At 38.6% G+C, this 21,587-nt stretch overlaps 2 protein-coding genes and 1 non-coding gene across 8 annotated transcripts in view; 1 reads left to right on the forward strand and 2 right to left on the reverse strand.

Moving 5' to 3' along the window:
• Positions 1–100: 100 nt before the first annotated feature.
• On the forward strand, positions 101–13,203 carry FKBP3 (FKBP prolyl isomerase 3). Its single transcript, XM_002718166.6, has 7 exons — positions 101–233; positions 2,423–2,524; positions 3,607–3,714; positions 8,356–8,491; positions 9,607–9,674; positions 11,501–11,598; positions 12,865–13,203. Exons 1-7 carry the CDS (start codon positions 126–128, stop codon positions 12,917–12,919), a joined length of 675 nt encoding a protein of 224 aa, XP_002718212.1. The 5' UTR covers positions 101–125; the 3' UTR covers positions 12,920–13,203.
• Positions 13,204–13,534: 331 nt separating this feature from the next.
• The window catches only part of PRPF39 (pre-mRNA processing factor 39), a 36,131-nt gene continuing 28,078 nt past the window's right edge, over positions 13,535–21,587 (reverse strand). For 5 of the 6 annotated variants that reach the window (XM_008269551.5, XM_070053717.1, XM_008269556.5 and 2 more), the window contains 6 exons: positions 21,150–21,276; positions 20,525–20,793; positions 19,482–19,666; positions 15,049–15,123; positions 14,727–14,847; positions 13,535–14,269 (listed from right to left, as the gene is read on the reverse strand). In XM_008269551.5, the coding sequence (XP_008267773.1) occupies positions 14,213–14,269; positions 14,727–14,847; positions 15,049–15,123; positions 19,482–19,666; positions 20,525–20,793; positions 21,150–21,276 (834 nt within the window). In that variant the 3' untranslated portion in view covers positions 13,535–14,212. Of the gene's footprint in view, positions 14,270–14,726; positions 14,848–15,048; positions 15,124–19,481; positions 19,667–20,524; positions 20,794–21,149; positions 21,277–21,376; positions 21,477–21,587 lie in introns of all 6 variants that reach the window. The other variant, XR_016217352.1, reaches the window with a different exon arrangement.
• On the reverse strand, positions 20,380–20,462 carry LOC127484062 (small nucleolar RNA SNORD127). Its single transcript, XR_007910841.1, has one exon. It is a non-coding gene; the product is annotated as a small nucleolar RNA SNORD127 (small nucleolar RNA).

Genomic DNA, 21,587 nt, shown 5'->3' on the forward strand with positions numbered 1-21,587 from the left:
CCCATCTGGGAGCGCAGCGGCCCCGCCCCTCGAGCGCGTGAGGCGTCCTCGCCACGCCCACAAAGGGGCGGGGCGATGCCAAACCGAGGCGGGCTGGCTCAGTGAAGCTGAGGCAGCGGGGGAAGATGGCGGCGGCCGTTCCGCAGCGGGCGTGGACCGTGGAGCAGCTGCGCAGCGAGCAGCTGCCCAAGAAGGACATTATCAAGTTTCTGCAGGATCACGGTTCAGATTCGGTACCAGAGGCGGCGGGGCGGCCGGGCTAGTGCGGCTGCGGGAGGCTTCACCCCCCCGGAGATGCCCATACATTCCGTATTCCTCAGTGCCCCCGCCCTCGCCCTCCAGTGGCCGGTGGTCTGGAAGGCCGCGGCGGCCTCGTGGGCCCCGGCCCCGCGCTCACGCCCCTCCGGCCGGGCCTTGTCGGGAGGGCCGCAGATTGATTTCCCGGGGCCTGGAGGCTGCAGTCGTAGAATTTGAGCCCCACTGCGGGGATCTCTTAGTGGGGGCGGAGGTCAGGCAGAAAGAAACCCCGAGCTACGCGGGGTTGAGGCGGGGTGGGGGGCAGGAATCTGGGTTTGAATGAAACCCCGGTCTACCGGGGAGACGGGAAAGGATACGAAGATCTGCCTGGGAACAGTGTTGACAACTTACATGTTGCACCAGTTTACTGAGTACTGGCGATGAATGCGTGTGGTTTTCAAAAACCAGTAGATTGTAGTTTTTTTTGCTTTGTTTTTACTTTTTGTTTTTAAATGTTAACGCTTAAAATGACCTTTTCACCCTTTTTTACTTAGGGGACTTATTTGCACATTTCTTTTGTACGGTGGTCCTTCATTGTTAAAAACGAACAGATCAAGAAATTTATTTGTCATTCTTCATAGCGTTTGCCCTGCATTTTTCAGCATAGTCTCCATCTTGAGTACCTATCTGTAGTCACAAGTTATTTTTGTCAGACCTGGCTTGTTTGTCCTTCAGGAATAAAGATCATTCACGCCTCTCTTAAATTGCTGCCCTACTGTACACTTTGGTGTGTGCTTAGCTTCCTCCACTTGTCAGAAATGGAAGCAGCAGCCTGCAGTCTTTACAGTTTTTTTTTTTTAATTCTAAACTTGCATTTTAAAATTGTTTCTGGATTCTTCTGCGGGGATTCTTTCAATTCTTTACACATGAATAACTGCCCAGGTCTCAGCACCTTAGATTTATGCAGTAAATATACAACATACTTAGAAGAACACTTATTCTCAGTGTTTGGGTATGTAGGGTGAAAAAGAAAGATGGGATTATTTTATCTTAAGCCAATTCGTATTTCTGTTGAAACAAAAGGATAGACATTATCATTAACATTGAATGGCTCAGTACCGCTTTCATCAAATGCTTATAAAGACAAATCATCCCAAGTGGAATGTCCCAGCATGGGACAATTTCAAGAGGCTTGGATTATAAAAAAAAAATTAAGTTTTTAACAGTAATCATTTAAACGCATATTTCCCAGTGATCATTCACATACATAAACATTTCCTAACCATTTTATTGTTCATAATATAGCAGAGATGTTGGTATTTCAGATATTCTTCTGGAAACCTAGAGAAATCACCAGACTGCTAGATAAATTTTATTTAATCAACTATTACCTCCTTTCTCCAATCAGCCTTTATCATATAGAACATTTCTCTAAGAGGGGGACACAGAAAACAAAGGGAAAAAATACAGTCATGCTAGTTTAGAGAACTGTTTTATCAAAAAGTTTAGAAGATCCCAAGGACAGCTCTGAGAAAGTAACCAAATAAGGAATCAAGCAAAGCCTACAAGGAAGAAAAGGGAGCAGAATAAAATAAGAAACAGAAAAGTTACCAAAATCCTTATGTTCCATGATTTTGAGATGAATATATTGTGGCTTGGTATTTAGTTGAAGTATCTGCCAACTTGGCTGTCTTATATTTGAAAAGAAATTGTTACCGTGGTCCCTTGTCTCAGGTCAGACAGCTAGGATGTTAGCCAGGGTAATATGACTCCACGCCTACAAATGCTGTGTTCGCCATAGCTCTTGCCTGGTGAGTGGTGGATGTCCAATGTGACTGGAGGCACCAAGGGCAGTGCCACGCAGCCTTCTGTAAGCACCTGTCTGCAGTCACCACAGCGTGCTTCCTGTTTAATTGTTCTTTTCTGTGAGTTCTGCCATGGAAAAAGGTTAGGATGAAGGACTGTCTCCCATGCAAAGTACTTCATACAGTTCTAGTCTTATGAATAATTCTTAGAAATACTCAATTTAAAAAAAATGAAAATTTTTTTGTATTGAAGTATGGTAAAAATACAGTGTTTATTTCATTCTGCATTAGTAGTACTATTAGAAAACATAACTGCTAACATTAAAAGGTCATTTTTTAATTGAAATTATTTTTGACTAACCAGATTTTTGCTTTTGTAGTTTCTTGCAGAACATAAATTATTAGGAAACATTAAAAATGTAGCCAAGACAGCTAACAAGGACCATTTGGTTACAGCCTACAACCATCTTTTTGAAACTAAGGTGAGTATTATTTCATTCCATCAGCAAAACAACATTTTAGAACTTTAAATGCATTTATTTGCAGACTATGTTACAATGACTCTGCAGTTTTTCTTAATTATAAGTGGACTAGCTGTCAAATCTAAAAGGCCTAGTATACAACATGGCAGAATATTTTGGTATTTTGAAATGGATCAGATTTTTAAAGGTAATTTTTTAGTAGCTTAAATTGAGAAAGCAAATGCTGTGAAGTTATAAATCCATTAGAATGCAGGATGACCATATTCCACTGCATATTAAATGTGATACAAAAACTGTAAAGTCCCATTTCATTAATGAATTTAAAGTCTGCTTCAGTTATAAGTTGAGCCTTAGAAAGGCAAATTTTAAGAAATTCTCTAGGCCGGCACCGCGGCTCAATAGGCTAATCCTCCACCTAGCGGCCCCGGCACACCGGGTTCTAGTCCCGGTCGGGGCACCAGATTCTGCCCGGTTGCCCCTCTTCCAGGCCAGCTCTCTGCTGTGGCCCGGGAGTGCAGTGGAGGATGGCCCAAGGATTTGGGCCCTGCACCCCATGGGAGACCAGGAGAAGTACCTGGCTCCTGGCTTCGGATCAGCGCAGTGCGCCAGCCGCAGCGGCCATTGGAGGGTGAACCAACGGCAAAAGGAAGACCTTTCTCTCTGTCTTTCTTGCTCACTATCCACTCTGCCTGTCAAAAAAAAAAAAAAACAACACAAATTCTCCAATATTTGATCACAATGAAATGACCATCTTTCACAGAAAACAAACTTTATTAAGGAGTTGTTTGAATACTTCCATGTCTCTCTGTCAGCCTTTCTAAAGGCCGTGATTCTCATTTCAGAACTTACATTGTAAGCTGGCCTGAGGGTCATAATTTATTCATTTATTTTCATAATTTATTGATTAAAGTGTTTAATACGATTCTTTGTCCTTTGGCAGTGTTCTTATACCAGTCATTTACCTTTGAGTTACATAACCTATATTCATTGTACAGATGTTCATTTAATTGGGCGGCTGAGAATCTAGAAGTCCTTTCTAGTTTTTAGATTGTACTGAGTATGTTAGAACATTTTCCTTTCAGCGTTTCAAGGGTTCTGAAAATGTAACTAAAGTGTCTGAGCAAGTGAAAAATGTGAAGCTTAATGAAGATAAACCCAAAGAAACCAAATCTGAAGAGACTCCGGATGAGGTTTGTATATAATACTTTCTTATTTTGTTACTCATGATGTGAATTCAGGAATACTGTTTGCTATACAGCACTGGTTTCTCATTGTGAGGAATAGTTCAATAAGTCAAAGACCATTTCTCTTAGGTGTGCTGGGAGGGAAATAAGCCCCTAAGACTAATTCTTTACATTAAGTTAGAAGCCTACACCATGACAAACTTCTGCTTTGTATTTAATATAGCCTGCGTGGCTGGCCAGACCTTCTGAGCTTTCAAAGCTATTTTAAGATCCTGATTGTATAGCCAATTTGGCCTGAGTGAAAGAAATTTCCTATTTAAATATTTTTAGCTTTTTCAATGCACATGGTGTCCCTGCCAATAGACTAATCCAGGTCTGACTGCAGGATGTGGGTTCTTCTATCTTACCCAACCCAGGCTATATTTTGATACAAAAGTTAAAGAACCAGGTAATCATTTCTACAAATGGACAGCCTTAGTAAACCTAAGGACAGTTACTAAGAGCAGCCTTAGCATAGCTGAATTTTTAAATCTTGCCATTTCTTAAAGCTTACCAACTAAGCTCACTCATTGCTAGCAGCCTTAATATCAGCAATAATCTTTAATTTTTTTTAGAATATTCATTTAATTTGAAAGAGAGACACAGATCTCCAACCTGCTAATTCAGTCTCATATGCCTCCAGCAGCCAGAACTGGACCAGCCAAAGTCAGGAGCCTGGAATTCAACCCGTGTCTCCCATGTGGGTGGCTACTTGCGCCATCACTTGATACCTTCTAGGATGTGCATTAGCAGAAAATTGGAATCCAGAGCAGAGTTAGAACTTGAACTCATTCACTCCAATGTGGGATACAGATGTCACAAGGAGTGTTTTAAACCACTATGCCAAACACCTGCCCTTATATTTTTTATTTTTTTCATTTTATTTGAAAGAGAAAGATTTTCCATCCTGTCTTTCACTCCCCAAATCAGGGCTGGATCCAGGAACTTGTTCATATGAAACCCATTTGAGTTTGCTAATAGACTAACAGGTACTTAACAAAGTTATGCTCAAGCCCTCCCACAGAGCTGAGAAACAGGGTCCCTGTCTTCTGTTCTTGGCTAGAATCAGCAGTGAATTTCTTTAGGCAGCCTTGAGTTTTCTCAGGCAGGTACTTAAAGGAGGAATAGGATCATCCTAGGAAGAAGACCTTGAGCTGTTGTTTAAGTTTTAATAGGCTGAGACTGAGGCCTAATCAAGATGGGAGCTCAGAGGATCCTTGCTAGAGTTTGGTCAAAAATCTTTGTCAAATGGGTAGACGGTTTGAAAGATCAGGTGTTGGTTTTTTTTTTTTTTTGAAAGGCAAGAGAGCTTTATTTTCTGGGTCACTCCCCTAATGGCTGTAATGACCAGAACTAGGTCAGGCCCAAGCCAGGAGCTTCATCTGGGTCTCACCCTTGGCTGGTAGGGGCCAAAGCACTCAGGCCATCTTTGATGCTTTCCCGGGTACATTAGCAGAGACCTGGATCAGAGTGGAGCAGTAGGGGCTCAAATCAGCACCCATATGGGATATTGGCATCACAGATGTCAGCTTAACCTGCTGTGCCACACACCAACCCTACCTAGAAGTTTCTGAAAGTGATAAAATCCTAAACTAGGGAAATAAATTGAAAACAGTGTGCATGTTTGACCTTAGAAATGTAAGATATGGAAGAAAAAACACTATTAGTATGTCGCTCCCCCTCTTCGTGGAGGAGCAACACAGGACCCTGCGCTGTTCTTTCGTCTGCTCGGCCCTCCCCGGGTTTGCTGCTGGTTCTTCCCGGGTTGGCTACTATCCCTTCCACCTCCGTGGAAGGGCAGTTCCCCCTGGCCGCATTCCCCACTTCCGCAGGGGAGCGGCACACCGCCGGCCGGCTCTTCTCGGGGGCTGCACGGGTTCCCTTAGATGTTCCCCATAGATGTTCCTGGTGCATGCCGTCTCTCTCCTCCTTTATAGTCCTCCTCCGCCAATCCCAACTCGGCTGCCCACACGCCGAGTACGCTGCTCTCCAATCAGGAGCAAGTCCTACAGTTAATTGGTTGAACTGGAGGCAGCTGTGCGGAAGCTGTTTACTTCTCTCCCAGCGCCATATTGTGGGAGAGCAGATGCATAGAATAAGTCCTAATTCCAGTAACAGTATAGTCCGAATTGCTCCCCACATTAGTACTTTGGCTTATTGAACTTAAGAACCAAATAGGTTTCAAATCCTTGATATGCACACAAACTCTTGGTGGTTTATGAAATTTGAGAACTAATTACAGATTTGGATAATGTAGATCCTTCACTGTATGATCTCAGAAACCAAATAGATTTAGGAAAAAAAGGATATGTTTACAGTTACTTAAACTTTTTAACTCCCTGAGGTTTTTATAAAAATTATTTATTTGAAAGAGATATCTCATCTGGTTTTGTCCCCAAATGCCTGCAACATCCAGACCTGGGCCAGACTGAAACCAGGAGCCAGAAACTCAATCCAGGTCTCCCATGTGAGTGGCAGGGACTCAACCACTTGAGCCATCACTCTGTTCTCAAGGTGTGCATTAACACGAGCCTGGAATCAAGATCAGAGCTGGATTCAAGCTCACAATGTCGGTGACCCACATAGTGTCTTAACCTTAGCAGGTTATCTTCTATTTTCCTCACATACATTGGGTACTTCAAAAAATAAGTTTATTTTGGTACAAAAAGTTTTCAAATCCATGCATATAAGGGACTGCTGTATTTTTGTAAAACTTCTGGATTTCAAGTTTCCATGAAGCCTACATTTTTATTCCATTTTTCCATGAACTTTTTGAAATCTCCCTGTATATGAATTACCATTGACTAGATTAGCTTGTAGAGCAGTACTCTCATCTTTGAAAAACTGATAGAAGCTGGCACTGTGGCCCGGCAAGTTAAGCCACTCATACCACACCAACATCCGATGTTGGAGCACCTGTTCCACTCCCTGCTACTCTGCTTGTGATCTAGCTTCCTGCTAATATGCCTGGGAAGGCAGCGGAAGATGGCCCATAAGTGAGCTTCTGCTACCCATGTGGAAGATACAGATGGAATTCCTGGCTCCTGACTTTGGCTACACCCAGACCTGGCTGCTGGCAGCCATTTAGGAAGTCGAGCCAGTGGATGGGAGATCTCTCTCTTTCTCTTCATCTCTGTAGCCCTGCCTTTCAATAAATAAATGAATGAATAAGTCTTTAAAAAAAAAAAAAAACTGACAATCCTTTGTTCTACAAATACCTTCCGCACCTTCTTTGTTCTACATATTTTCTCTTCACAAATTTTAGTGGGTAATGTCATTCATTGTATGAATAAACTTTCAAATTCAGGGACAAAGTCAATATCACTGTATTAATTTTAATTGTATATAATATAGGGCCAGCATTGTGGTACTGTGGGTTAAGCATCGCCTGAGACTCCTGCATCCCATATTAGAGTGCTATTTCAGTTCCTAACTACCTCACTGCTGATCCAGCTCCCTCCTAATGTGTCTAGGAAGCAGTTTATGATGGCTTGAGTACTTGAGTCACTACTGCCATGGGAAAGACCCAAATGGAATTCTGGCTCCTGTCTTCAGCCTGACCACGCCCTAGCTGTTGTGCTGATTTGTGAACTAGCAGGATGGAAGATGTCAATCTCTCTCACTCTGACTCTGCCTTTGAAATAATCCTCCACCTGTGGTGCCGGCACCCCAGGTTCTAGTCTTGGTTGGGGTGCCGGATTCTGTCCCGGTTGCTCCTCTTCCAGTCCAGCTCTCTGCTCTGGCCCGGAAAGGCAGTGGAGGATGGCCCAAGTGCTTGTGCCCTGCACCCGCATGGGAGACCAGGAGGAAGCACCTGGCTCCTGGGTTCAGATCAGCACAGCGCACTGGCCGGAGCACGCTAGCTGTGGCAGCCATTTGGGGGGTGAACCAATGGAAAAAGGAAGACCTTCCTCTGTGTCTCTCTGTCAACTCTGCCTGTCAAAAAAAAAAAAAAAAAAAAAAAAAAAGACTTGTATATAAAATAAAAAGTGACATCAATTATTGCTGTTGAAACAACTAAAATCTATGAAAATGTACAAAAATAGAATTGTTGATTTTGGTGCATAAGTTTTTAAAATTCTAGCATCTTTTTTTTGTTGTTAAGAATTATTTATTTGAAAGGCAGCGTTAGAGAGAGGGAGAGTCAGAGGTCTTCCATCCACTGGTTCATTTGCTAAATGGCCCCAACAGCCAGGGCTGGGCCAGGCAGGAAGCAAGGAACTTTATCCAGGTCTCCCATGTGGGTATAGAGTTCCAAGCACTTGCACCATCTTCAGCTGCTTTCCCAGGCACATTAGCAGGGAGCTGGATCCAAAGTGGAGCAATGGGGACTTGAACCAGTGCTCAGTTGGGATGCTGGCATGGCAGGTAGCCACTTAACCTGCTACACCACAATGTTAGCCCCTACCATCGTTTTTCAAACCATAATATTCATTTTCTGTGAACTTTCTGAAGGTCTCACATATACATAAGTGACATTTTTTGTGCTAAATGAAACTTGATTTCATTTTCCAGATTTTTTTTTTTTAGGTAACTTAGTAGGTATTGTCACTGTTCTGAAAGGACATGAATTAATAGTTCTTGGATTTTGTGGTTTCTTTTTTTAAGGGTCCACCAAAATACACAAAATCTGTCCTAAAAAAGGGAGATAAAACCAACTTTCCAAAAAAGGGAGATGTTGTTCATTGCTGGTACACAGGAACACTACAGGATGGGACTGTTTTTGATACTAATATTCAAACAAGTAAGTCTAAATGTAATATATTCTATTTTGGGCTTAAGACATTGAAAAATATTTGTGTGGATTTTGTTGGCTGTCACTTTTTCCCAGATGCATTTTGCACCTATGGTTTACTTGCACAAGATGTTCAGTTCACCTGTTACTGGCTGGCTAAAGATCTCTTGGTCTTTGGAAAGCAGAAAACAAAGAATTTTATTATAAATTTGGTGAATGTCTATTTTGGTCCATTACCTGATGCTATAACAGAACACCTGATGGGATAAGTTACAAACGAGGTTTATTTTGGGTCTTTGTTCTAGAAGTTCAGGAACATGGCTTGTGCATGTTTGGGTTTCCTAGTGAGGAACGTGTACTCCTCCATGTGTGGTGCAAAATTGGAAAAGCAAGCCAGGGGCACATGTGAAGGAGATGACATGTGCATGGGGTTGATAGAGCTGATCCAGTCCCTCAAGGTTAAGAACTCAGTCTCATCAGAAAAAGTATTAATGCATCTTAATGAACAACCTAATTGCTTGTTACAGTGCCACAGTGGGGACTGAGCCTCAACATGGGTTTTGGTTGGGACAAGCCATAGTCAAACCTTTTGATATAAAAGGCACAATACTGCACCATTTTGGTAGTCCTAACCTTCCACCATTGACCGTTTTACTTCTAGAATTTTCAGGAGTTATCTAGCTTTCCACATTCTGATTTCCTTTTTAAAGATTTATTTCACAAGCAGAGTGACAGAAGGGAGGAAGGGAGAAAGGGAGAGGGTTAGGGAAGAAGGGAGGGAGGCAGTGGGATAGAGATCTAACTGCTAGTTCACCCCCAAAATGGCCACAGCTAGGAGCCTGGAACTCCTTCAAGGTCTCCCATGTGGGAGGCAAGGGATCGAACACGAAGGTCATCATCCACTGCTTTCCCATGCACATTAGCAGGGAGCTGAATAGAAGTGGAATAGCCAGAACAGGCACTCATAATAGGTGTAGCAAGCCACAACACACTGACCCCTTATTTATTTCCAGGTGCAAAGTATTGCAATTCTGAAATCAATTAGACCACTGAGTTTTTAACATTTGGAACTTAATTTCTTAATAAAGAGTATATCATTAATTATAAGGAAATTTGTTTTACAGGTTCAAAGAAGAAGAAAAATGCCAAGCCTTTAAGTTTTAAGGTTGGAGTAGGCAAAGTTATCAGAGGAGTAAGTAAAAAGTTACCATAAGTAGGTAAATTTTCTGGTACCTGGTACTTGAGTTATGATGCTTGGGGTAAGAGTATAGGATGGGATATAATGAAAAGTCTTCAAAGCCTAACAGACTGGGTGCTGTATTTCCTAGATCTCAGTTTCCCATCTAAAAAAAGAAGGGCAGTACTACCTATGTCAAGTTTTTACAATATTAAATGAGAATAACAATCAGAATATAAGAGGAATTTAAGTATTAGTTCTTTCCATGTCCATGCCTTTTATTTTTCTCCATAAAGTAATTCTTTTTCAGAATGGCATCTAAATTTGTCTTTTAAGTTTCTTATAAAGTATTATTTAGCTGTTGTATCACTTATGTACCTATGATGGAGAAAGGTAAAGTATCTGTTAGGTTGATGTTACTAATAGAAGCAATTTTGTTTCTGTAGACTTCTCACACCTCAGCCTAGGCTCACACCAGAAGCATCTTTTTTACCCATCCTTACATGAGATTATAAAAGAAAACTTAAGAGAAGTTAGACAAAAGGAGAAAAAAAAGAGGACTAACAGCTAATGTTTTCCTGCTAGGACCTCTCCATTGCTTGTTTTAGTAATTATCCAGAACATCAAGCATTGATAACTGAAATGCTTGTTTTTAAGTCCGACTATAAGAATCCTCTTTATCCTGTGGTTAAGTCCCGATATATGCAGAACCTCAAACAGAAAATAAAAACACCTTGAATCTGCAGGTTTAGATACTTTGACTGCTACCTGCTTTTTTCAGGTTGATAGCAATTATATATCAGGTTGAGCTGCTTTTCTGTAAATTACTTGCATATTGGTCAATTTCTTCCCTTCTACCATGTTAATTTCTAGATGTGACAGATTTTTATCACCTGAGCTTTATATTAAATGTTGCACTTCAACGGAGTGTAATAAGACAACAGGAGTATAATCTATATCCTTAAAAGATGTTGACTTAACTGTTTTTGGCAACTGGAAGATCCAAATTTGGAACAAATTAAGATGTAACCAAGAAGTATTTAGCATTTATTTGTACTTGATCTTAGCCAGAAGGCTGATTATAATTCATCTGAAAAGTTTTACATCTTTTGGATATTAATGCTCTAACAGTTTATTTACTATCATGATTCCACTTTTTTTTTTTTAAAGATTTATTTGAAATACCGTGTTACAGAGAGAGGTAGAGCCACAGTGGGGCGGGGTTACTCCCCAGATGGCTACAACGGCCAGAGCTTAGCTGATCCGACACCAGGAACTTCTTCCAGGTCTTTCACATGGGTGCAGGGGCCCAAGGACTTGGGCCACCTTCCAGTGCTTTCCCAGGCCATAGAGTGCTGGATCAGAAGTGGAGCAGCCAGGACTCGAACCGGCGCCCATAAGGGATGCTGGCACTGCAGGCTGGGGCTTTAACTCACTGTGCCACAGCTCCCAGCCCCCATGATTCCTCTATCACAATTTGGTGATCTTCAGAGTACTTCTGAGTTTATCCCTCTAAAAATAAACTCTCAAGTCTATCCTATACAATAAAAGTGTAGCAATTATGCTGATGCTAGTAACAAACTGGTTTCCATAATGTTAATATGACATGTGAAGTTTACAGAAGTACTTTTACATTTTATCACTTGAGTTTGAGTATCAGATCAAAAAATTTTGTAGTGCACCCTTATGTTTTTTTTCCATTGAGGGAACTAAAGAACTCATCCGAAGATATTCATTACCTTAAGATACACTGAAATCCAGTAACAGCATGCTTTGAGCATATATGTAATGTTGACTGTAATTGGATGTATTTTTTGGAAATTTATTGTTTTTGATTTTAGTGGGATGAAGCACTCTTGACTATGAGTAAAGGAGAAAAGGCTCGACTGGAGATTGAACCAGAATGGGCTTATGGTAAGAAAGGACAGCCTGATGCCAAGTATCCTTTTTTCCCTCTTTCATAATTAAAGAAAAACAAAGCATCCGATTTGGAAGCTAGTGTCTCGTTAGCCTCCAGGTGTGGAAGCTGCTGTGTAGGATAAGCTCATCAGAAAATCTGTCTAGACTAGCTTCTTGCTACTGAGGTGTGATAATGTGTCAAGACTTCCAATATAGGTAACAGTTAGTATTGTCTATTGGAACAAAGTACTCAAGCTTATAATGTGGAATCTTCATTTTCTTATTCTGGCTCTTTGTTTTTGAGACTTAACTATGAAGTTTAAGCTTTCACCTTTGAAAGGCAATTCTTAATATTTAAAAAAAACTGTTAGAAGTTAAAAATGCCCAATGCATAAACTGAAGGATTCAGCTATAACTCATGGTAATTTTATGCTACAGTGTCATTTCAGATAAGTAAAGCTAAGAAGTGGTGCACATGTTAGAGATTACTAGTTGTAAAATGAAGGACACCATGGGACCAACATCGTGTTATTAAGCATTTATTACTGATGACAGTAATTCTGACAGGTCCCGATTGTGAACATTAAGGGGCGGGTGGGCAACAACTCTAGACCATTTAGATGAGACCAGACCAACAGCTAAGTAGAAAAGTGATCTGTAGCTGCTGTTGGTTCCACTCTTGTTGCACAATATTGGGGGTGAGGAGGAGACTATAAAGTTTCTCAGTAGTCTTGTCAGTTCAATTTATTTAGGCTAAGAAGAAAACTATTATATTCCTATCAGAATCAGAGGGCTAACTATGGGCTACCTTTCTCCCATGTGGAGCATCTCAACCAATCTGATGCACATAAATCACATTCTCCCTTCTCTGAACTTACCTTAAGTTCATTTTATACATATACACACACACACACACACACACACACACAACCTCCTACAAAATTTGATTTCATACAGTGTTATTTACCCACTATGGCTTTTATTTTCCTTTTTGAATATTTAGTAGCAGTCTTCATTAAGTGATGAGTAATTTGGGAATACTAGTTGGGCATCCAGGTAAGGAGGATCCTGGTCTGAGCCAAGCATATCTAGACAAGTTTTATATACATGATTTACAATCCCTTTTCATCATTGAAAACCTTTTTAGGAACCTCTAGGCTTATATAAGCACATAATTGAACTACAAAGCTCTTCATTTGGAGTTGATAACTTATAACCAGTGTTTACAATTCTACGTTTAGACTAAGATTACTGAAGGTACAGGAGAAGTACTTTTTTATCAAATTGACCTTAACTTTTTCAACAGAATTCCACCAAATGCAAAACTCATTTTTGAAGTGGAATTAGTGGATATTGATTAAAATAGCTGTGCTTCAGATCTAAAGACATCAGCAACAATGATAAAACATGGCCTTGACAAAACTTATGTAACTTGTTTGTTACTATTATAAGGGAAAACTCAACTGGAAAATTAAGAGTTAAAACTTGCTTACTTGATCTCAGTTTTTGAGAAATGCAACCCCCTTATAAATCCATGAAGTCTAAAGTATTTTACTACAACTATAAAATATGGTTAAGGAGAACTATTTCTCCTTTTACTTAATGTTGTGAACTAAAAGGCTCAATAAAAATTAATCCGCTGTCATGGTCTGACTGATTTGTCTGGTGTTACTATATTAACATTGTGATTACATAATCAGAGTTAAGAACTACATCTAAGCAGAGAGGTAAACCCTAATAAGACTGTTCGGACAGCTTTGTGAAGGACACTCATATAAATATCTTTAAGTACTTCTTTATGGTGAAAAGTAAAAGCAAAGAGCTTGAATGGAAGCAGAAAGCCAAAAGGTCTTAAAAGATTCTGGCAGGAAGACAATGAACTGGATTTGAGAAAAGTGTACTTCAAAACCAATAAAGCACTAATAATGCTGAGCAGAATGGTAGTATTAAGTGCCCCCCAAAATAAACTCAAACAATTACTGGATGAGTCTTCAGTTTTATTACAAAAATGAAGATGATCAGTTTGATCAAAATGAAAGCTTGCTCACAAGTTTTACATGAATATTCTAAATACAAAGTCTCCTGAAACAACATTTTTGATATGATTTTCATTTTTAAAGGGATGCAAACATTTTTCCATTTTCTCACTTATAATCTATTCCAAGGCATAGTATTTTAATAATGTACCTCTGCCGTCAGATCCAAATTCACAATTATAACTGAAACAGACAAACCATTGTCAGCAAAAGTTTAAATTGGTTGGTTTTTTACAGAGGAGGTAATTCCTTAATAACCAGCCCTTATGTTTTCAGAATCTTGTACTACACTGACATGATTTCCAGTCAGTTTTTTTTTTTTCCTACCCTTAAGGCTATAAAACTCTGTTGCAAATGCTTTGCAAAAGAATTCTAGATCACTTAATGCAAAAATCAAAAAAATAGTTCTCCAATAAAAAGTAAATTTTATAAATGGTAGGAAATAGTATCTGTGGTAAGCTACTACCTGACTTTTCCCCTATTAACAAATCATGTTACACAGAAACAGGGAAGACAAGTTATCAAATACAACAAGTTTATGCTATGTTCACATCCCTCGTTTAAAAAAAAATAATTTTATACTTTTCACACACTCCATCTGAAATTTACATTTTGCCATCAGGTTGGAGGGGGAGGATAATACTGTCCATAATTCCAAGGATTCTGATAATTGTACTGAAAAGTAAAAGTAAACATGTTAGCATCCTAGGTCTATGGCTGACTACCATAGATACAAAAACACAATGAAAGCAGACATATTTAACCACAAAATATATGCTCACTGCTGAATTCTAATATTTAGCCACAAAAGATAATTTAGAACAAAAGCAGTGTTTTGTTTTTTAAATTTATTTATTTGAAAGAGTTACAGAGAGAGTGAGGGTGAGAGATCTCAGGTTTGGTTCACTCTCAGGGCTGGGCCGTTTTCCACTGCTTTTCCCACTGGATTGGAAGTGGAGCAGCTGGGACATGAACAATCAGGTGCCCATATGGGATGCCAGCATTGCAAGCGGTGGTTTTAACACACTATGCCACAACACCAGCCCCAAAAGCAGTTATTTTCTAATAAAATCAAGAAATCCTAACTTAAGCTTGTAACAACATTTATCAATAAAGAATTATATGGACTCACTTGATACCAGGCACTATAATTATAAGCAGCTTGATTTGCCTGTAAATCACCATCAATCATCTGTGTAGATGATGAAGTTGTATCTTCTGTGTGTGCTTTCTTCTCCTCTGGTTCTTCTGATCTGCAGAAAAGGTCAGAATGGAAACTTTTAAAACTACCACAGATGAAGAATAAATGTCACTTTTGTACTTTTACTGACTTTTTCAAATAATGAAAATAAAGATGTCACAGTTACAACATACGTGTAATACTTAAGGATACATCATCAAAGGTATTTCCACAACATAAGCATCCCGTCCTAATTCAGCAAGAAGTTACATACCCATTTTCTGCTTTCCTTTTTAAAGAATCCTGTTCTTTTAGGAGGGTTTGATGTTCATCATAAGCATTCAGGAGCCTAAGAGGGAAGGAAAAAAAATTTTCTGGAATACACAAAAACTACACAATTATAAGTTGTGAAACTATAAATTTCTAAGTGGCTCATTCTTCATATATTTTAATACAACAATCTTAGTCTAATACTCAGACCCTCCTTATATTTGCAAGGGCTTACACGGTACCTTTTGGTTGAACCTCCAATCTATGCCTATTGTTAAATTCAAATGTGTCCTTTGGGGGGGCAAGCATTTGACCCAGCAGTTAAGACAATGGCGTCTCACACTGGTACCTTGGTTTGTTACTTGGCCCCCATCTTGATTCCTGCTTCCTACTTGTGCAAATCTTGAGAGGCAGCATGTGATGGCTCAAATAATTGGGTTCTTACCACCCAATTTGGAGACCTGGACTGAGTTCTTGGTCTCATCTGCTGCTGGAGAGAAACATGTATGGAGAATCTGTCTCTGTTTCTCTCTCACATAATTTGGTTTTCAAAAATGTCAATTTCACTGGACAAAACTGATAGCAGAACGGGTATTGTAGCACAGTGGGCTAAGCTGCCATTTAGAATGCCTGGTTCGAGTCTGGGCTGCTCTGCTTCTGATAGTTTCCTGCTTATGTGCCTGGGAAAGCAGAAGACAGCCTAAGTACTCAGTCCCTGCCACCTAAGTGGGACACCAGAACAGTGTTTTAGCTCCTGCCTGTGGCCTGGCTCAGTCCCTGCTGTTTTTGACCATTTGGGGAATGAACCAATGAATGGCAAATCTTTTTCTGTCTTTCCCTCGACATTACTCTGCCTTTCACAAAAAATATATCTTACAAAAACAAAAACAAACAAAAAAAAAACTCCAATTAAGTCCCTGCTGCCAACTGCCTAGTACATGTGGTCTGAAATCAGCCCACCTTTCAAGGCACAGCACAATCAAGTTCACAGTACCACTCCTTCACAAAACCCTGCAATCAAGCAGATGTCACTTTTGTACCAACTTAAACTTGCTTCCAACAAGGTGTCATGTCCTAGGCTTATTAGAATGCAATATTAACAAAAATGAAGCCCCACCTCCACAAGGAAGCATGGTAAATCCATCCTGAGCCTTAGAGATTACAGCCTTAACAGTTCCATGCTACCTTGTACACACATGTATTTCCTCTGAGAATCATACCAACCAACTAGACTAAAAAGCTTTTCCTTTGAATACATTCTTCAGTACAAAAAGAACAAACTATCTGAGAAGACTTTTAAAAAACAGACATAATGAAGAAACTATTCATATGGAAAGATATTCGTAGCTCATGGACTAGAAGAAATCAATAAGTCTATACTACTAAAAGCAATCTATGGATTCAATACAATCTATCAAAATACCAGTGATATTCTTTACAAAACTAGAAAACAATCCTAAAATTAATATAGAACCACAAAAGATTCCAGAATCACAAAAGACCCAAAATAATCTTGACCAAGAAAATTCAAGCTGGAGGCATCACAACACCTGAGTTCAAAGCATACTATAAAAGCCACAGTAATTAAAATACCATGGTACTAGCATAAAAACTGACACATAAATCAATGAAGAATAGAACACCCACCTCATACATACAGCCAATTGATTTCTGACAAAAGTGCTAAGACCATAAAATGGAGTAAGGATATTCTCTTCAACAAATGGTGTTGGCAAAATTGTGTGTGTAAAAATGAAATTAGAGCCATACCTCTCACTATATCCAAAAATCATCTCTAGATGGATCAAGGACCTAAATTTAAGACGTGAGACTTATGAAGCTGCTGGAAGGAAACAGGAAACACTCCAAGACTGGTACAGGATATGATTTCTTGGAGAAGATCCCCAAAGCTCAGGCAACAAAAGCAAAACTGAACAAATGGGAACTTATCAAACACAGGAACTTTTTCAGAGTAAACTATCAAGAGTGAAAAGACATCCAACAGAATGGGGAAAAATATTTGCAAGCTACCTATCAAAAAAATCAACAAAAACACAAACAATCCTGTTAAAAAATGGACAAAGGATCTCAACAGACGGTTCTCAAAGAAGACATGGAAATGGCCAAATATTTGGGGGAAGAGCTCAACATCACTAGCCATCATGGAAATGAAAATCAAAACCACAATAAAATATTTCTTACCCCTGTCAGAATGGCTAAAATCCAAAACAGAGAGTAAGACATGCTGGTGAGGATGTGGACAAAGGGGAATACTTATATACTGTTGGTGGGAATGTATTCTAGTACAGCCACTGTGAGGAACAAAGTGTGGAGATTTCTTTATAAAAACTAGAAAGACTTTATCATATGATCTAGCAATCCCACTACTAGGAATATACCCAAATGACATGAACACGTATCACAGAGATACCTGTACCATGTTTATAGCAGCACTGTTCACAACAGGCAAAATTTGGAATCAACCCAGATGTCCATCATAAGATGAATGGATAAAAAAAATGTGATATATATATACACAATCGATTATTCAGCTACACAAAAAAGAATGAAATTCTACCATTTGCAGTGAAATGGATGCAACTGGATGACATGTTGAGTGAAATAGCCAGACACAAAAAGACAAATACCATATAGTCTTGTTATATGTTAGAGCTAAATTTAAAAGAAAAAAAAGGAATGCCTATGTGTATCCGTATTGCTGAAAACATAGTTCTGTGAAATTTTTAAAGGATTATTTTATTTTGAAAGAGTTACAGAAAGAGGTAGTAGAGCCAGAGAGAGAGAGAGAGCTCTTCCATTCTTCTGGTTCACTCCCCAAATGACCACAATGGCCAGAGCTAAGCTGATCTGAAGCTAGGAACCAGGAGCTTTTTCCGGGTCTCCCATGCAGGTGCATGGGCCATCTGCTACTGCTTTCCTAGGCCGTAACAGAGAGCTGGACCAGAACTGGAGCAGCCAGGACCTGAGCTAGTGCCCATATGGGCTGCCAGTGCTGAGGCTTGGGCTTTAACCCGATGCACCACAGCATCGACCCCAAAACTTTTTTTTATGCTTTTGTCAAACCAATGGTTAAGAATGTTACACTACTCTAGTTTTAATGATCTGCGATTACTTTAAAATGTACTGTATATGGTAGAAATGGTTGTTTTTCCATTCAATTATTGTTTATAGCCAGTTTATGTTCCCACTAAACTAGGATCTTTTTGCTTAACAAAAAAACTATGCAGATTCCCAAATTCTTTTGCATTGAAATTTATCTTTTGATAACATTTTTCCACAAACATTTTAAAGTATGCTTGTATAGTACATGAGGTACTTAATAGCAGAGACTCTGAAGTAAGTTCTAATCCCAACCTCACTATGTGATAGCTAAGTGATCTTGGAAAAAACTGCCTAATACGTCTCTTTCCTTTGTTATCTATTAAAGAACAAATAAATATTCCTCACATTGCTATGAATTTTAGGTAAAACACTTAGCATAAGGCCAAGTACTCAATAAATATTAGCTGTTGTATTAACTCATTTTTTTAAAAAAAGATTTATTTATTAGAAAGGAAGAATGACAGAGAGATGACGACAGATCTTTCATCTACTGATTCACTTCCTAAATGACTGCAACAGCAAGGACTGATCCATGCCAAAGCAAGGAACTCCATCCTGATCTCCCACTTGAGTGACAGGGGCCCAAATAATTGAGCCATCTTCTGCAGGTATATTAGCAGGAACCAATATCAGAAGCAGAGCAGCTGGCAGGATCTTATACCACAACACTGGCCCTGTATTAACTCATTAGAATTTTCAATTCTAGTATATCAATGACAACTTACTTCAAAATTATCCTAAGTGGTATATTTATTTCTCAACTTAAGTCTTTATGGGTGCCCTTATATATAGGATGATGATTTTACAACCACTGAAAACACACACACACACACACACACGTGAAAAGTAATTCAGAGTTTATCCAACGTGGTTTCAAAGGAAATCATGCTAAATTAGAATAATCAGGAGATGGTACGGATAATGGGATATTTCCTTACTGGAAGCCGATGAAACTGTAACTTTAGCAACGCTCTGGCCGTTATTTACTTCCTTCTGTTAAGCCAGTTTAAATCTTACACTGTCCTTCTTCCATATCCCCTAAAATTTAACCCTTCTACCACACTTAACTGTCAGGTTTTATACAGGACAATGAGGCCATTTAGACATGACTTGTGAAACCATATTCATCCTCTTTCTTGAATCACAGACAAACGGCATTCCTTTTCAGATTAATGCCATCATCTTTATTGACCAACATACTGACTGACTGTTTCAGGGTACAAATCTTGTCCCATTACTAATTTGTAATAATCATCAAATTCCCTTTAAAAAATGAATGTTTGCCATTCAAACAGATAATATAACAGATCTTACTTATTAACATCAGAACCAAAATCTTCAAGGAATTCCACTTTTCTCTGAGAGAACGTAATTCTCATTTTAATAGGTAATGAACCATGTACAGCTTTGTCAAAACAACTGAGGATATTTTCTTCATTTTGTTTGAGATCACCACTATATTCCATTTCAAGTAAATTGAGGTATAATTTTGTGTTCTCCTGTAAAGAAAAAAGTAGGACAAATTACTACTTCTAAAAGATTCCATTTTAGAGAACAGATATTTAAGATACCTTAATTTTTATGTGTCAAACTAAAAATTGAAAACTTTATTAAAATATAGCTTGTTAATATCTTCAGCATACATCTAAAGGGGCAAAAACTCTCATTATCACCTTTATAGGTAGAGTAACATCATCCTAGTTCTTCCCAATTTAACAATGCAAACTGCTAAATGACAATATTTAAAATTTTACATTCTATCTTGATATTTAACATTATTTGAGGTAACATAACAATTAGAAAATAATATATAATTGATCTCTACAGTTCTGATTACATCTTTACTACAACTATAAACAACTTAAACTGCAGCTGAAAGCAATCCTTTATAAAAACTTTCTTAAATAGACCTACATTAGCTAAAAACCTAAAATATGACAAACTTCCAATACACTACCATTTATCAATTTAAAAGAAAATACTCTGGAACAGGAAAATTGTCTCATGGCTGCATTTGCTACACTGTAGGAACTGTAATGTTTTTGTTTAGAAGTGTCCTTGCAGGCTCTCTGTTTTACCCAATAATCAAAACGTCTTTTTAGTTTCTAAGAGGAAAACAGAAGATGCCCCAACATCTGCAACCTTTTAAGTACGATAATCTTAATTTTCTTAAACTTCTAATTAAAAATAATCTGAAAAACAAACTTTTTAATGGCAACATCAGTTTAGAGGGACTGTTGTCCTCATGTAATAAAACATATTACATACAGACCAAATTTTTCATCATAGTTGCCAAAGTGGAAAAAAAACTGACCAGTTTTTTTTTAATGAAAGACAGTTAAAAAAAAAATACATACTTTGTCTCTTTCAATTGCTTCCAAAAGCACCTTTCTTGATTTTTGAAGGTTTTTTTGTATTTTGAAAAGATGTCGAGCTAGTTTGATAGCATAAAATGATGACTCATTATTTGATTTGGCATTTTTAATGGCATCCTGAAGCAAATGTTCAGCTTCTTCCATATTTCCATGCCGCCGTTCTAAACTTACTCTTCGCAAACGAACCATTGCCAATCCTAGAACACATTCTTCAAATGTTCTCAAGATATTCCTGGCTTCATTAATATTGCCTGGAAATAGTAATTAAGTGTATATTCTTTCATTTAAACTTCTGAAATAGTCTTTACACCAGACACTGGTAAACAACTTGAGGGCTAAGTCTAGCCCTATGCCTTCTTAAAAAAGAATTGCTATACCCATTTGTTATGCATTACCTATGGCTGCTTTTGAGCTATAATGACAGAGTTGAATTGTTATGAAGGCGTGTACATGGCCTTCAAAGCCTAAAATATTTACTATCTGCTTCTTTAAAGGAAAAGTTGGTAAAACTCTGCTTTATGCCATTCCTCAACACACAATTTCTGTAAATTTATCCTGAAATAACTTAAAATCCCCAAAATGTATAACTACATTCCCTCATTCTTACCCTGTTGCTCCTCAAATGCTGCCCAAAGCATGTGCACCATGGGTTTCTTTGGAAGATGAATAGTACAAGCTCTGCTGAAGACATGCCTCACTCCTTCAATGCTATGGTTTTCCATGTACTTGGCATACTACATACAGAAAAAAGGAAGTATTGAATAATTTACAGTTGAACAAGCCATTAAATATGTGACAGAACGATAAAATTCTATTTTTAAACCCATTCAGCACCTTTATTGAACCACTAGACTAGTTTCTGTAAGGAAGGACGAAGAGAGGCAACGAGGTTGGCATATGCAGCAGTCAAATCTGGTTGCAAGCAGACCATCTCCTAATGCAACAGATATAGTTATATGAACAACATTCAACAGAAGTACAAAAAAGGTTAGTCACTAGATCAATGTTTATAATGTATTCAAGTTTAAGAGAATAGAATTTGCTT

This window comes from Oryctolagus cuniculus, chromosome 12, assembly GCF_051225735.1.
Source record: "Oryctolagus cuniculus isolate XC-2025 breed Fujian yellow rabbit chromosome 12, ASM5122573v1, whole genome shotgun sequence".
NCBI lineage: Eukaryota > Metazoa > Chordata > Mammalia > Lagomorpha > Leporidae > Oryctolagus > Oryctolagus cuniculus.